The sequence below is a fragment of the Mirounga leonina genome, unplaced genomic scaffold (assembly GCF_011800145.1).
Source record: "Mirounga leonina isolate KUSES-001 unplaced genomic scaffold, KU_Mleo_1.0 Mir_94, whole genome shotgun sequence".
In the NCBI taxonomy this organism is placed as follows: domain Eukaryota; kingdom Metazoa; phylum Chordata; class Mammalia; order Carnivora; family Phocidae; genus Mirounga; species Mirounga leonina.
This window is the reverse complement of record NW_023270855.1, coordinates 33,378,708-33,392,675: the sequence shown is the minus strand read 5'-3', so window position 1 is coordinate 33,392,675 and position 13,968 is coordinate 33,378,708. Positions and strand designations below refer to the sequence as shown.

Below are 13,968 nucleotides of genomic sequence, written 5' to 3'. Positions count from 1 at the left end.
TGCCTCGCTTTTACTCAGCAGAGACGTAAAGTGAGTGCATTTTTTCCCCCTCTTTTTCAATCTTTTTCAATAAGTGGGGCAATATACATTGTCAAGCCACAGATATTTGCCTGGTACTGTTTTAGGTTGTGGGAACAGGCAACAAGGAATAAGATTCTCGAGGGGTGCAAACCAGATCCTCCTCTTTAATTGCCTGGTATCATTTCAGAAACATTTTAAGTCTTCAGAGTAGGAAAAGACCAAAGAGGTGATTTGGATGAATGTTCTTATTTAATGGGTTGAGGAAACCAAGCCCTCGCAGCTGGTGTGTGGAAGAGCCTGGTAGGAGAGAACCAGCTGGAATGTTCCACCCCCAGCCCGGTTGGGGCCCAGCCCTCACTCATGTGGATCCACCCCAGGGGCAGCCGTTGGTGTTTCACAATTATGATTGTCGCAAGACCGATACTTAGCCTAGTTCGCATTGTTCTTGAAATTGACTCCTTTTAACTTAATTTTAAAAATTAATTTGCATCCCTACTATAAATTGGAAATCTCTCTCTACTTGCTAGATGGGATGCTGCCCCATTCATGAATGGCTTAATAAAGACAATTAGATCTTCAAAAAAGAAAGGAAGGAAGGAAGAAACTGTAAAAATCAACACAAAGAAACCATGTTATTAAGTAGCTAGGGACTGTTGCTCCCGGGAGGCGAAGGCTTAGAGAGGTATCTAATAACACCGTACTGAGAGTTCCGTTGACCGAGGCAGAACGGACAAAGAACCGGAAGCCGACTTCTCAGTATGGTTGTCAGTGTGATGTTACCCGGTTAGTGCTGGGGAGCCCTGAGCATTATTTAGCATCCTCCTGCTCCCTAACGTCATCTTGCAGGGCATTGGCTGTATGGGCCCCGTCCTTTGGCCAACTCCATTTTCCACCCTGTAGTTGATTTTCCATCGTTGGTGGCTCCAGGTTCACAAGGGTTCCGTTTTCCTATCTCCAACCTCTCCTCTGGGTACACAGAGTATCCTATAAACAAACCTCAGCGGGGTAGGAGAGCTGCCTTTTTATTTTTATTTTATTTTTTTGAAAGAGTTTTATTTATTTATTTTATTTTATTTTATGTTATTTTATTTTATTTTATTTTATTTTATTTTATTTGACAGAGAGAGACAGCGAGAGGGAACACAAGCAGGGGGAGAGGGAGAAGCAGGCTTCCCGCGGAGCAGGGAGCCCGACGCGGGGCTCGATCCCAGGACCCTGGGATCATGACCTGAGCCGAAGGCAGACGCTCAACGACTGAGCCACCCAGGCGCCCCGAGAGCTGCCTTTTTAAAGGAAAGCTAGGGCAACTCCTTTTTCACATGAAGGATTATGGGACGCCTGGGTGGCTTAGTCGGTTAAGCGTCTGCCTTCGGCTTGGGTCATGATCCCAGGGTCCTGGGATCGAGCCCCGCTTTGGGCTCCCTGCTCAGCGGGTGGTCTGCTTCTCCCTCTACCTGCTGCTTCCCCTGCTTGTGCTGTCTTCTCTCTCTGACCAATAAATAAATAAATAAATAAATAAAATCTTTAAAACGAAATCTTTAAATAAGTAAAATGAAGGATGATGCAGAGGTAGGGATAGTCTCCTACTCCTTATGCATACAGAAAACTCAGGGGGCGCCTGGCTGGCTCACTCAGTAGAGCGTGCACCTCTTGATCTCGAGGTTCTGAGTTTGAGCCCCACGTTGGATGTAGAGATTACTTAAAAATAAAATCTTAAAGAAGACAAAGGAAAACTTTGAAAGCATTAGTTTCTTCATCCATGGCCGGTCTACATTTGACCTGGTCAGGGAAAGTGTGCAGGCTTCTCTGTCATACGTCCCAGCCTTGCTAAATCAATCATGCTGTGCAAAAGCTCCTCATCGAAGACTTCATTCTGCAATGAAACGGAGGGTGGCTCCAGATGACACCTTCCCCCAGACCGATTGGGACATCCATAGCAGGTGTTGACAAAGCCGTTACATCTCTTTTTGATGATCATACCTTCACCTTGGGGTCACCATCTTCAGTGTCAGGGCCTGTGATGTCATGGCCTGTGATGTCCTGGCCTTGGGCATAAAATGCTCTAGTTCCTCGTCCAAAGCAGCATCATGTAATTAACTGCAGCTCAGACATGGGAATTCATGGTAACCCTCAGCAGTTTTTAAGGACTTTGTGTAATGTGGAACAGTCCTCTTGAAGCTGACAGGTCCTATTCTCGTTGACTCTTTTGTGACCCACAGTGTTCAAACAGATTTGTAAAATTCTCTTCACTCCGAAAGTAATTTGCTTACCCCTTGACCCTGAGGCTAGCGATTCCTCCAGGGAGTTTTGTAATTACTGAAAGAAAAAACCCTCTTACAACATCATTGGGAATAGTTGGGGTTGTCCCTAAAACAAAGAAGATTGAGCCCATCTTGTAACTTTGCTTTTTGTCCTTGGCTCCTCTTGGCACTGAGAAAGAATATAGACTATTGGCCCTACCAGCAAGGAGCTTTCTTAAGCCAGCAATGGCTTAAGTGCACCGGAACGTGCTTATGGTGACTGAGATATTGAGAGGACAGTTAAATCAGAAGCACACACAGTGCTTCTGCCCCTGAGAAGACTTTCATTTCTACAGATTCAACACTGTTCCCAGATAGAGTGTGTGTACGTGACTGAAAAGCGCTATCTGACCCACCTATACGTGCATCTGTATCCCCCTGCCCCCTACCAAGGCTGTGAGGGGCTTGTTCACCAGCCGCTTTGTAGGGGAGAAAACATGTCAATGCGAGAAACCAATATTGCATTATATGTTAACTAACAAAATTTAAATTTAAAAAATTGTAAATGCAAATGTCCTATCTTCATGGAGAAATCAGGAATGACAATGAATGTGAGTATTTAACAGCAAAGAGCTTACAAAGATTGAAAAAAGGCTATTTGAAAAAAAATTTAGACAAAGTAGAACTTGATGCAAAGGGAGTGGGTCCAAGCAGAAACCTGTTTCGTAATCACGACTCTTCCAACTGAGTAACCTTGGGCAAGTTACTTAACCTCTTTGTGCCTTAGTTTTCTCAGCCTATGGAACAGCATAAAACACCCACCTTGCCTGTTGGACAGGACTCTGGTGTGCTATACCGAACGTCGATCACTTACAGCCTGCTGGCCAAATTCAGCCTGCAGCCTATTTCTAATAAAGTCTTATTGGAATACGGTCACTCCCATCTATTACATGCTGGGTGTGACTGCTTTCTCAGTACAGTGACAGATCGAGTGGTTGTGACAGACCCTATAGCTCTCCCAGTGCCAAAATATTTATCATCTGGCCCCTGTGTTCAGTCACATCAGTGAGGTCATATCATCAGCATCATGAATTCATTATAAAATTGAAGTATGTATCAGTTGACAGAGATATATGGGAGAGATCTCTTCATTTCACAAGAAATATAAGGAAGGGCAGGATTTGCTGGATATTAATGCATTTTCTTGAAGAAGTCTTTGTTTTGTTTGGTGAAATGTTGGTTTGTTCTTAGGCATCTGGGAATCTTCAGGTTGCAAAGCACCCCCCCCACCCCCCTCACCCCCCGCTGCACAGGTCCTTGCAGGCCTTATTTTCTTGATTAGAGAGGATGATGGGACTTGCAGTATTTCTCATTCCATGAGAAAATGAACCGTGTTGTGAACACCTAAGACACGACAGAGTGGGGGCTATACTGATTCAACTGAGATCATGACCTGAACCGAAATTAAGAGTCACATTCCCAACCAACTGAGCCACCTAGGCGCCCCTGTCCTCTCTAACTTTTAATTTTTAAAAATTGCAAACTTACAAAAAAGTTGAAAGAATACTTACTACTACCTTGTAACCTTCACCTGGATTCACCAGTGGTTAACGTTAATCATATTTGTTTTAATGTTCTCTCTTCTCCCCTCCTCGCCACATTTTTTTCCTCAATTTTTAAGTGAGCGGCAGAAACAAACATTGAGTAGCAGATATCACTATTCTTCACTCCTTAATGCTTCAGCAGGCATCTCCTAGGAGGAAAGATATCCTCCTACGTACAAATGTAACCACAATTTCATGCCCCCCCCCGCCCCCGCTCAAGAATTGTGTCTCTGATACAGTAATATTATCTCATATCCGGTCCTTACTCAGATTTCCCCATTGGCTTTTTTTTTTTAAGATTTTATTTATTTGACAGAGAGAGACACAGCAAGAGAGGGAACACAAGCAGGGGGAGTGGGAGAGGGAGAGGCAGGCTTCCCACTGATCAGGAAGCCCGATGCGGGGCATGATCCCAGGACCCCAGGATCATGACCTGAGCCGAAGGCAGACGCTTAACGACTGAGCCACCCAGGCGCACCCCTCCATTGGCTTAAACAGTGTCCTTTATAGCTCAAAAAAATTCCAGGATCCTCTCAAGGATTCTTTGTTGTAGTTAGTTGTTGTGCCAATTTAGATTTTTTAAGCACTTGTCAGCCTTTTATTCCCTCCTGACCTTTACTCTCATTCTGGGTCCTTCTGTCTCCCACTTTGCTTCTCTGCCTCTTCTCTTGAGACAGAGTTTCAGTATTTACTCTCTTCAGCCCTGCAGGTGTCGGCCAGTCTTAAAGAGCAGGATGGATCTTGACGTGGTTAACATGTTTGTGATCGCGGGCGGCACGTTGGCTATCCCAATCCTGGCATTTGTAGCCTCGTTTCTCCTGTGGCCTTCAGCGCTGATAAAAATCTATTACTGGTAAGTTAATTTTATACTTGAAGTATTCAAGAGCGTCATAACAGCAGTGTCGTCTTCTCTGCTTGTCCTTTTGATGGCGGTTTTTCAACATTTTATTGTGAAATATTTCAAACATACAGAAAAGTTGGAAGACATCCTGTCTTGAGTCTGGGGAGTGTTCTTGAAGAATTGGTGGTCGCTCCTCACTGGGTAAATTTCTTTCTGGTTTCTGATCGCTTCTTTGCCGGGGAGGCCACCCTCACTCCCAGAGTCACTGATTCTGTCTTCAGGCAAGGATTGTGCATGGTTACGGGAGCTCCTTTGGTATTTTCTTGGTTGTTGAATTCTGACTCAGTGATGTCGTGACAGGGGCAGTGATGTGCACTGAAAAATGAACTAGAAAGATCAGGGCCAAGGAGATGGCATGGGTAGGACAGAATGGGTTTTAGATTTGTTCTAAATGTGTTCATTAGTAAAGTGACGGAAAGAAAAAGAAGTTTCCAAAATTGTTATTCTTGTACCATCTTTATGAGTCTTGCTGTAGCTGTAGAACAGCTCTACTTTCCTTTTGTATTTTCTTTAGAGTAAGTCACTCTTTTTACCTTAAATCGATTTAAGAGTGATAATAAATATTACTACCTTAAGCAGAAAATTTGTTTGCCGTACTTGCCATAAATAGTAAATTAATATTAAAAAGTAAAAATGAGCACAATGTCATTCAGCGGTGTTCTTAAATTCTAGCTTACCAAAGACTCTGTGTCTCCTTTCTCTTTGTTACAAAGTCCAGAGAGGTGTGAAAGATGTAGCAGCCCCGAACAGAAATCACCCCTCATGCCCCATGGTGTGTGTCCCCTGGGGAAGGCAATCCCAAAATAGCCCTGGTTCCTCTCTGTGCCCCAGGGAGAAGGGAAGCACGTTGAGATTTAACTGGGACTCTGGCAGTTAGAACCACCTTCTATGCACGGAGGAAAGAACGCAGAGAGGTTGTGTTCAGCTTGTGCCCTTTATCTGCTCTCCTTTCTGGCTCCCTTTTGTTTCATTAGAGTGTGGAATTTTCCGCCTGCCAGCCAGGCTCTGAGCCTTGAAAAGAAGCTAATTGAACAGAAGGGAGCTTTTCATCCTCACTCTCCCGCTCCCTCTTGGAGGGGGGTGGCAGTGGTGACCCTTTCAGAGGGTCACCCAGGACCCACCTCTGAGATTCTGGCTGCATCCATGTGATTCCCCTGCAGCGCTGGCAGCCAGAGAACTTGGGGGCCCAGGCCCCCCTGTGGCCCCTGCCATGGAGAGCCCAGAGTCGTGGGCCCCTTGTGGCTCGGCAGAGGCACCATGGCTCTCCACACATGAATGCCATCTTTCTTAACTCCAGTCAAGGCAGAGAATGCAGTTCGGTGATGGGGCCCATCACCATGGATATGGCTGCAGACAGAGGTGTGATTATATAAAGGCCGATTCCACCCACCACATGCGGAAACCGGCCTCCAGGCTGCATAATCCCTTCCACCCTCAGCCTACTTGGGCTGTCAAGGAGAAGGCTTTCAGGGTCCAGAGTGTCAGAATAATTTTGACATTTGAGCTTTGAAAAGAAAAATAACCTCATAGCAAATAATTCACCTTTTTATTGAGTTAAAATTCACATAACATAAAATTCACCGTTTTAAAGTGCATTAATTCAGTAGTTTTAGTACATTCATGGTGTTGGAGCGCCTTGCTGGCTCAGTCAGAAGAACGTGTGACTCTTGATCTCGGGATCGTGAGTTTGAGTCCCAAGTTGGGTGTAGAGATTACTAAAAATGAAAACAATGAATCGTGGATCACTGCACCAAAAACTAATGATGTATTGTATGGTGACTAACATAACATAATAAAATAAAATTTTAAAAAAAGATTACTAAAAAAAAAGTAAAAATAAAAACTTAAAAAAAAACCATACAGGGCGCCTGGGTGGCTCAGTCGTTAAACGTCTGCCTTCGGCTCAGGTCATGATCCCGGGGTCCTGGGATCGAGCCCCACACCGGGCTCCCTGCTCTGCGGAGAGCCTGCTTTTCCCTCTCCCACTCCCCCTGCTTGTGTTCCCTCTCTCGCTGTGTCTCTCTCTGTCAAATAAATAAATAAAATCTTTAAAACAAAAACAAAAACAAAAAACGTGTGTACACACACACACACACACACACACAGTGTTGTGCAACCATTACCACTAATTCCAAAACATTTCCATCTTCCCAAAAGGAGCCCCCGCACCTGTTTGCAGTCACTCGCACTTTCTCTGTCCCTTCATCCCCTGGCAGCTTTAACTACATCTTCTGTCTCTTTGGATTTGCCTATTTTGGCCATTTCATATAAATGAGATCATACAATTTTTGGCATTTAATGTGTGATTTCTTTGACTTAGCATGTTTTCAAGGTGCATCTGCTGTAGCATGTCAGTATTTCATTATTATGGCTGAATTCTAGTCCATTGTGTGGTCATACAACATACTATGTATTTATTTTTTAAAGATTTTATTTATTTATTTGACAGAGAAAGAGAGACAGCGAGAGAGGGGACACAAGCAAGGGGAGTGGGAGAGGGAGAAGCAGGCTTCCCCCTGAGCAGGGAGCCCAATGCGGGGCTCGATCCCAGGACCCTGGGATCATGACCTGAGCCGAAGGCAGACGCTCAACGACTGAGCCACCCAGGCGCCCCCATACTATGTATTTAAAAGGACATTTGTATTGTTTCCACTTTTTGCCTATTGTGAATAATGCCACATAGCAAATAATTCACTTTTATTAACAAATAATACCACTAAAATCCTGTGAGGTCCCACAGAGCAGAGCATTCAGTCCCTTATTTAAATGACAGTATAGGGATGCCTGGGTGGCTCAGTGGATTAAGCATCTGCCTTCGGCTCAGGTCATGATCTCAAGATCCTGGGATCCAGCCCCACGTCAGGCTCCCTCCTCAACGGGGAGTCTGCTTCTCCCTCTTACTCTTCCTCTGTGCACTCTCGCTCAGTCTCCCTCTTATTCTTTATAAATAAATAAATAAAATCTTAAAAACATAAATGACAGTATAGATGCATGTGATCTTAAAGCCTGGCCATGCCTGTCACTCTGCTCAGAGCTGTAGCCAGAGGACAAACACAGTGTTCTTGATTTCATGAACTCAGGCACACAAGCCAAGAAGAAACCCAGCTGGTTGGAGAGAATGTAAATCCTAGAAAACCTTTTGGTTCATGCCAGGTCAAATTGAGGCATGAGGGGTTGTGATTATGGTACTAGAACCCATGATGCCATTGCGGAGGGCTGTCAGAAATCCTGTGATTTCCTCCTCCCCCCGCCCCCTTCGAAAGGCACAGCCTGTTTCCTTCATGTCCCTCACTGCAAGTTACATTTACCCAGTGAGGGTTCTGGGATGAGTCACTTACGTCCCTTAACCACAGCTACTCCTCCAAACACCTTTATTTGCTCAACTACCCGTAATGATCACCATTGGGTTCACTCTGCAGAGCTAGGTGGGGCAGGTTAATTTTCAGGGTTGCTATGTGAACAGCAATAGACAGTAGAGCTAGCTGGGCTGGGCATCGCGAACACCCCAAGCTGCTCACCGCATGCCCAGAAGGGTGTGCTGTAATCATCACAGCAGGCTCTCTCCTGGACATCTCTCTGGGATCTTCTGAGCCTGTTCTGAGGGAAGAAGAACAGGTGTCCCCAGTAGACCAAGGCTCAGTGTCCCTGGAGCATGGCCAGCCTCTCTCCGCAGCAATGTGGACCATGGTTGCCCCTGTAGGAGGCACCAAACGCTTTGCTGTGAGTCAACAGAGAACCACAGTTGGAGGTGCTGGGGCCGCTGTGGGTGACATCAAAGGCAGCTCACAGGATGAAAGAGACTGGGATTTTAAAAAGATTTTTATTTTCCCTGAAGAAACTCAGTTGTGACCTAAAGGTAAGAAATCATAAATATAAGAGAAAAAGATGGACAAGAATTGAAAAAGAAAACTAGCGTTGTTTGCAGATGATTGTGTTCATAGAAAGCCAAAGGAATCTATAGATAATTTTTTGGAATTAATAAGTGACTTAGGCAAGATTGCTAAATACAAGATAAGTAAACAAAAGCACTTATAGTCTTATATGACAGCGACAAAAAATAGAAAACGAAAAAAAATTTAATGATACTATTTACTGCTGTATCAACAAATACAGAATACCTAAGAATAAATCTAAAGAACAGTATGGAAGTCCTCTGGACAGAAAACTATGAAGTATTAGAGAAATTTTGAAAGACCTAAAGTAGTGGAGTTACAGACAATATTGTGAGTTGGAAGACTTTCTTATCACTGCGATGTTAGATTTCTCTAAAATGATATATAGTTCAATGTACACTCATTTAAAATCCCAGCAGGTTTTTTTTTTTTAAAGATTTTATTCATTTATTTGAGAGACAGAGAGAGAGAGAGAACTTGCACAAGTAGGGGGGATTGGCAGAGGGAAAGAGAGAAGCAGGCTCCCCGTTGAGCAGGGAGCCCCATGCGGGGCTTGATCCCAGGACCCTGGGATCATGAACTGAGCCAAAGGCAGATGCTTAACCCACTGAGCCACCCAGGCGCCCCCCCCCCAGCCAGTTTTTTTTAATGGAATCTAATAAACTGCTTTTTAAATTTATAAAGAAAAGCCTGACAGTCTTGAAGAGGAACAATGCGAGACGATTTACATGACCAGCTGTCAAACCTAATTATAAAGCAACAGTAAATCAAGGCAGTATAAAATTGGCATAAGGAAGGGCAAACCAATGGGACAGGAGAGCCCAGGAACGGATGTACATAGATACAGTCCCTTGAATTATGACAACGGTAGCACTGCTTTGCAGCGGGGGAAGGGAGCTGTGTCAGCTAGATATCCATGTGGGAAAAAGTTCACCATGACCTGTTTGGTAGTCAGAATTACTAAAACACCCCCACAAAGATCTCTCTCTCTAATCCCGATAACCTGTGAATATGACAACAAATCACTCCCACAGTCGTTATATTATATACAGTTGACCTAAAGACAGGATTATCCCAGGAGGCCTGATCTAGTCATATTAGCTCTTAAAAGTGGAGGGGTTTGAAGGACGAGAAAGACTCCGTGCTATGGCTAGTTTGAAGTCAGAGAGGACCCCATGAGAGGGAATGCTAGTGGGCTCTAGGAGCAGATGGCCCCTGGCCTGACAACCAGCAAGACAGCAGGGATCTCAGTCCTAGACCTTAAGGACTTGAATTCTGCTAATAACCTAAAAAGCTTAGAAGTGGATTCGTTCCCGGAGCTTCCAGATCAGAGCCGGCGGGTGCCTTGATTTCAGCTTTGTGATACCTTCAGAAGAGAACTCGGCTAAGCTCACTCCTGACCTACAGAACCTTGAGTTAATAAATGAGTGTTGTTTGAAGCTGCTAAGCTTGGTAATTTGTAACGCAGCCATAAAAAAGAATACAGCCTCATCTACAACCTTGTACCATGCACAAAAATCAAATCCAGGTGGATTATAGATCTAAATGAAACAATAAAGCTTTTGTAAGAAAACATAGAAAATCCTCACAACAGAGGTTATCCAAATGGCCAGTAAACATATGTAATGGCGCTCAACTTCATTGCCCATACAGGACATTTAATAAATGAAAACCACAATGAGAGGCTATTTCCCACCCACCAGGATGGCTTACGTGAAACAGGCCAACAATTCCAAGTATGGGCAAGGATGTTGTATTCATATCCTAGAGCTGCTGTGATAAATGACCACAATGTGGGTGACTTAAAACAACAGATATTTATTCTCTCATAGTTCTGGAGGTTGGAAATACCAAATCAAGGTTTTGGCAAGGTCGGTTCCTTCTGGCGGCTCTGAGGGACAATCTGTTCAGTGGCTCTTCCCTAGCTTCCGGTGACTGTGAACTATCCTGGGCATTCTTTGAGTTGTAGGTATGTCCTTCATATGTAGATGTGTCACTTCACTGTCTGCCGCTATATGTCACACAATGGTGTTCCTTTGGTGTGTTTCTGGGTCCACATTTCCCCTTTATTATAACGGCACCAGCCATATTGGATTTGGGGACAACCCTAATCCAGTATGACCTCAACTCAACTCGATTATATCTGGAAAGACGCTGTTTTGTTTTGTTTTTTGGACACTGTTTCCAAATAAGGTCATATCCCCAGGTTCCAGATAGACATGAATTTGGGGGAAATACTATTCAACCCAGTATGGATGTGGAGCAACTAGACTCCGGCATATTGTTGATGAAAGTGTAAATTGGTTTGGAAAACTTTTTGTCAATATGACCCCCTCATTTCACACAATAGAAGTATGTCTGTGTGTGTATATACATATATACGTATATACACACACACACATATATATGGAAAGAGAGAGATCAAAAGACGTATAAAAGAATGTTCCGGGGCGCCTGGGTGGCTCAGTCGTCAAGCGTCTGCCTTCTGCTCAGGTCATGATCCCAGAGTCCTGGGATCGAGCCCCACATGGGGCTTCCTGCTCACGGGGAGCCTACTTCTCCCTCTCCCCCTCATGCTTGCGTGCTTTTTCTCTCTCTCAAATAAATAAATATTTGAAAAAAAATTACAATTTGGGGGTGCCCGGCTGGCTGAGTCAGTGAAGCGTGCAACTCTTAAACTCAATCTCATGAGTTCAAGCCCCACACTGGGGGTAAAGTTTACTTAAATAATAATCATCATAATAAAATATTACAATTTGGGGCGCCTGGGTGGCTCAGTTGGTTGGGCGACTGCCTTCGGCTCAGGTCATGATCCTGGAGTCCCTGGATCGAGTCCCGCATCGGGCTCCCTACTCAGCGGGGAGTCTGCTTCTGCCTCTGACCCTCCCGCCTCTCATGTACTCTCTCTCATTCTCTCTCTCTCAAATAAATAAATAAAAAATCTTTTAAAAAAATAAAATAAATTAAAAAAAATAATTACAATTTGAACATCTTTTCAACTATACTTACAGAAGAGATATTCAGGGGCGCCTGGGTGGCTCAGTTGGTTAAGCGTCTGCCTTTGACTCAGGTCATGATCCCAGGGTCCTGGGATCGAGCCCCGCGTCAGGCTCCCTGCTCAGTGGAGAGTCTGCTTCTCCCTCTCCCTCTGCTGCCTCTCTGCCTACTTGTGCTCTCTATCTCTGTCAAATAAATAAATAAAAAATCTTTAAAAAAAAAAAGATATTCAAGAGTTCTTTATCAACTAATGAATTATTGAACATTATATCAAAAATTAATGATGGGGCCGCCTGGGTGGCTCAGTCGTTAAGCGTCTGCCTTCGGCTCAGGTCATGATCCCAGGGTCCTGGGATCGAGCCCCGCATCGGGCTCCCTGCTCCGCGGGAAGCCTGCTTCTCCCTCTCCCACTCCCCCTGCTTGTGTTCCCTCTCTCGCTGTGTCTCTCTCTGTCAAATAAATAAATAAAATCTTAAAAAAAAAAGCTATATAAAAAAAAAAAAAAAAGAATGTTCCATAGCAGCTTCGTTTATTGTACCTCTGAACTGGAAACACCAGTGTCTATTAATACCATAATAGATAAATAAAGGTATAGTTGTGCCACTATTCGTATGGTATTCAATGGAAAGGAAAGAACTTGTGCTATATTGTACAACACAAACATAATATTGAGTGAAGGAAGTCAGATACACACAAATACTTATCGTATGATAAAGTTCTGAAACAGCAGAACTGTCCTGGAGACGTAAAGGGAGGCCGGGGTTACCTTTGGGGGGTAGTGATGGGGAAAGACACAAGATAGGCAACTGGGATGCTGGTCATTTTCTAGATCCTAATCTGGGTGGCAGATGCCGGATTCATTCGTTTTGTACAAATTCATCAGGCTGTACACTTAAAATTCATGCCCTTTTTTAAAAAAAGCTACCATATGATCCAGCAATTTCACTCCTAGGTGAGTTGAGAACACCAAGAGAACTGAAAACATATGTCCACAGAAAAAGTTGTACATGAATGTGTGGCATTATTCCTAAGAGCTAAAAAGGAAAAACAACCCAAATGTCCATGAACTGATGACTGGATAAACAAGTGTGCGTATCCATATGATGGAATACGATTTAGCCTTAAAAAAGAAGGGAGTACTAATACATCCTATAACATAGACTAACTTGAAAAGCATTATGCTAAGTGAAATAAGCCAGACACAAAAAGCCACATACCAAATGTGACCCCATTTATATGAGATATCCAGAATAAGCAAATCCATAAAGTAAACACAAAGAGACGTGAAGGAAATTAGTGGTTGCCAGGATCTATAGGGAGAGGGTGATGGAGAGTGAGTGCTAATCAGTGTGGATTTCTTTTTTTTTTTTTTTTAAGATTTTATTTATTTATTTGACAGAGAACACAAGCAGGGGGAACAGCAGAGGGAGAGGGAGAAGCAGGCTCTCCACCGAGCAGGGAGCCCGATGGGGGCTTGATCCCAAGACCCTGGGATCGTGACCTGAGCCGAAGGCAGACGCTTAACAACTGAGCCACCCAGGCGCCCCCCCCCCTTTTTTTTTTAATTGCGGTAAAATATATCTAACATAAAATTTACCATTTTACCCGTTTTAAAGTATACAGTTCAGTCTTGTTTCTTTTTGATGAAAATGTTCCAGATAGATAGTGGATGGTTGCACTACTTTGTGAATATACTTAAAAAAAAAAAAATCCTCAATTGTATTTAAAAGGGTGACTTTTATGGTATGTCAATTATATCTCAATAAAAAGAAAGCTGTACTCAACAGCCTAGTCATTAGGGAAATGCAAATCAAAACCACAGTGAGATACTACACAAATTAGGGTGGCTATTATTATGTATTTTTTTAGGGTTCCTATTTAAAAAAAAAAAAAAAACAGAAAATACCAAGTGTTGGTGAGGACATAGAGAAACCCTTGTGTATCGCTGGTAGAAACGTGAAATAGTATAACTGCTGTGGACAAATTTAGTGGTTCCTCAAAACAAAAGTTACGCTTAGAATTACCTTAGGATCCAACGACCCTACTTCTGCATACATACCCCAAAGACTTGAAAGCAGGAACTCAAACCGGCATTTATATACTGATGTTCGTAGCAGCATTACTTACAATAGCGAAAAAGGTGAAACTTCCCAAATATTCATTAATAGATGAATGAAAGGTCACCTGGGTGGCTGTGTTGGTTAAGCAACTGCCTTCAGCTCAGGTCATGAACCCAGGGCCCTGCTTCTCCCTCTCCCTCTGCTGCTCCCCCTGCTTGTCCTCTCCTGCTCTCTCTGTGTCAAATAAATAAA

At 43.6% G+C, this 13,968-nt stretch overlaps 1 protein-coding gene across 2 annotated transcripts in view; it reads left to right on the top strand.

Annotated features, from left to right (window-relative positions):
- Positions 1-13,968, top strand: part of ABHD6 (abhydrolase domain containing 6, acylglycerol lipase) — a 51,374-nt gene that overhangs the window by 14,193 nt on the left and 23,213 nt on the right. The window contains exon 3 of one of the 2 annotated variants that reach the window (XM_034996720.1): positions 4,567-4,718. In XM_034996720.1, the coding sequence (XP_034852611.1) occupies positions 4,600-4,718 (119 nt within the window). In that variant the 5' untranslated portion in view covers positions 4,567-4,599. The remainder of the gene's footprint in view (positions 1-4,566; positions 4,719-13,968) is intronic. The other variant, XM_034996721.1, reaches the window with a different exon arrangement.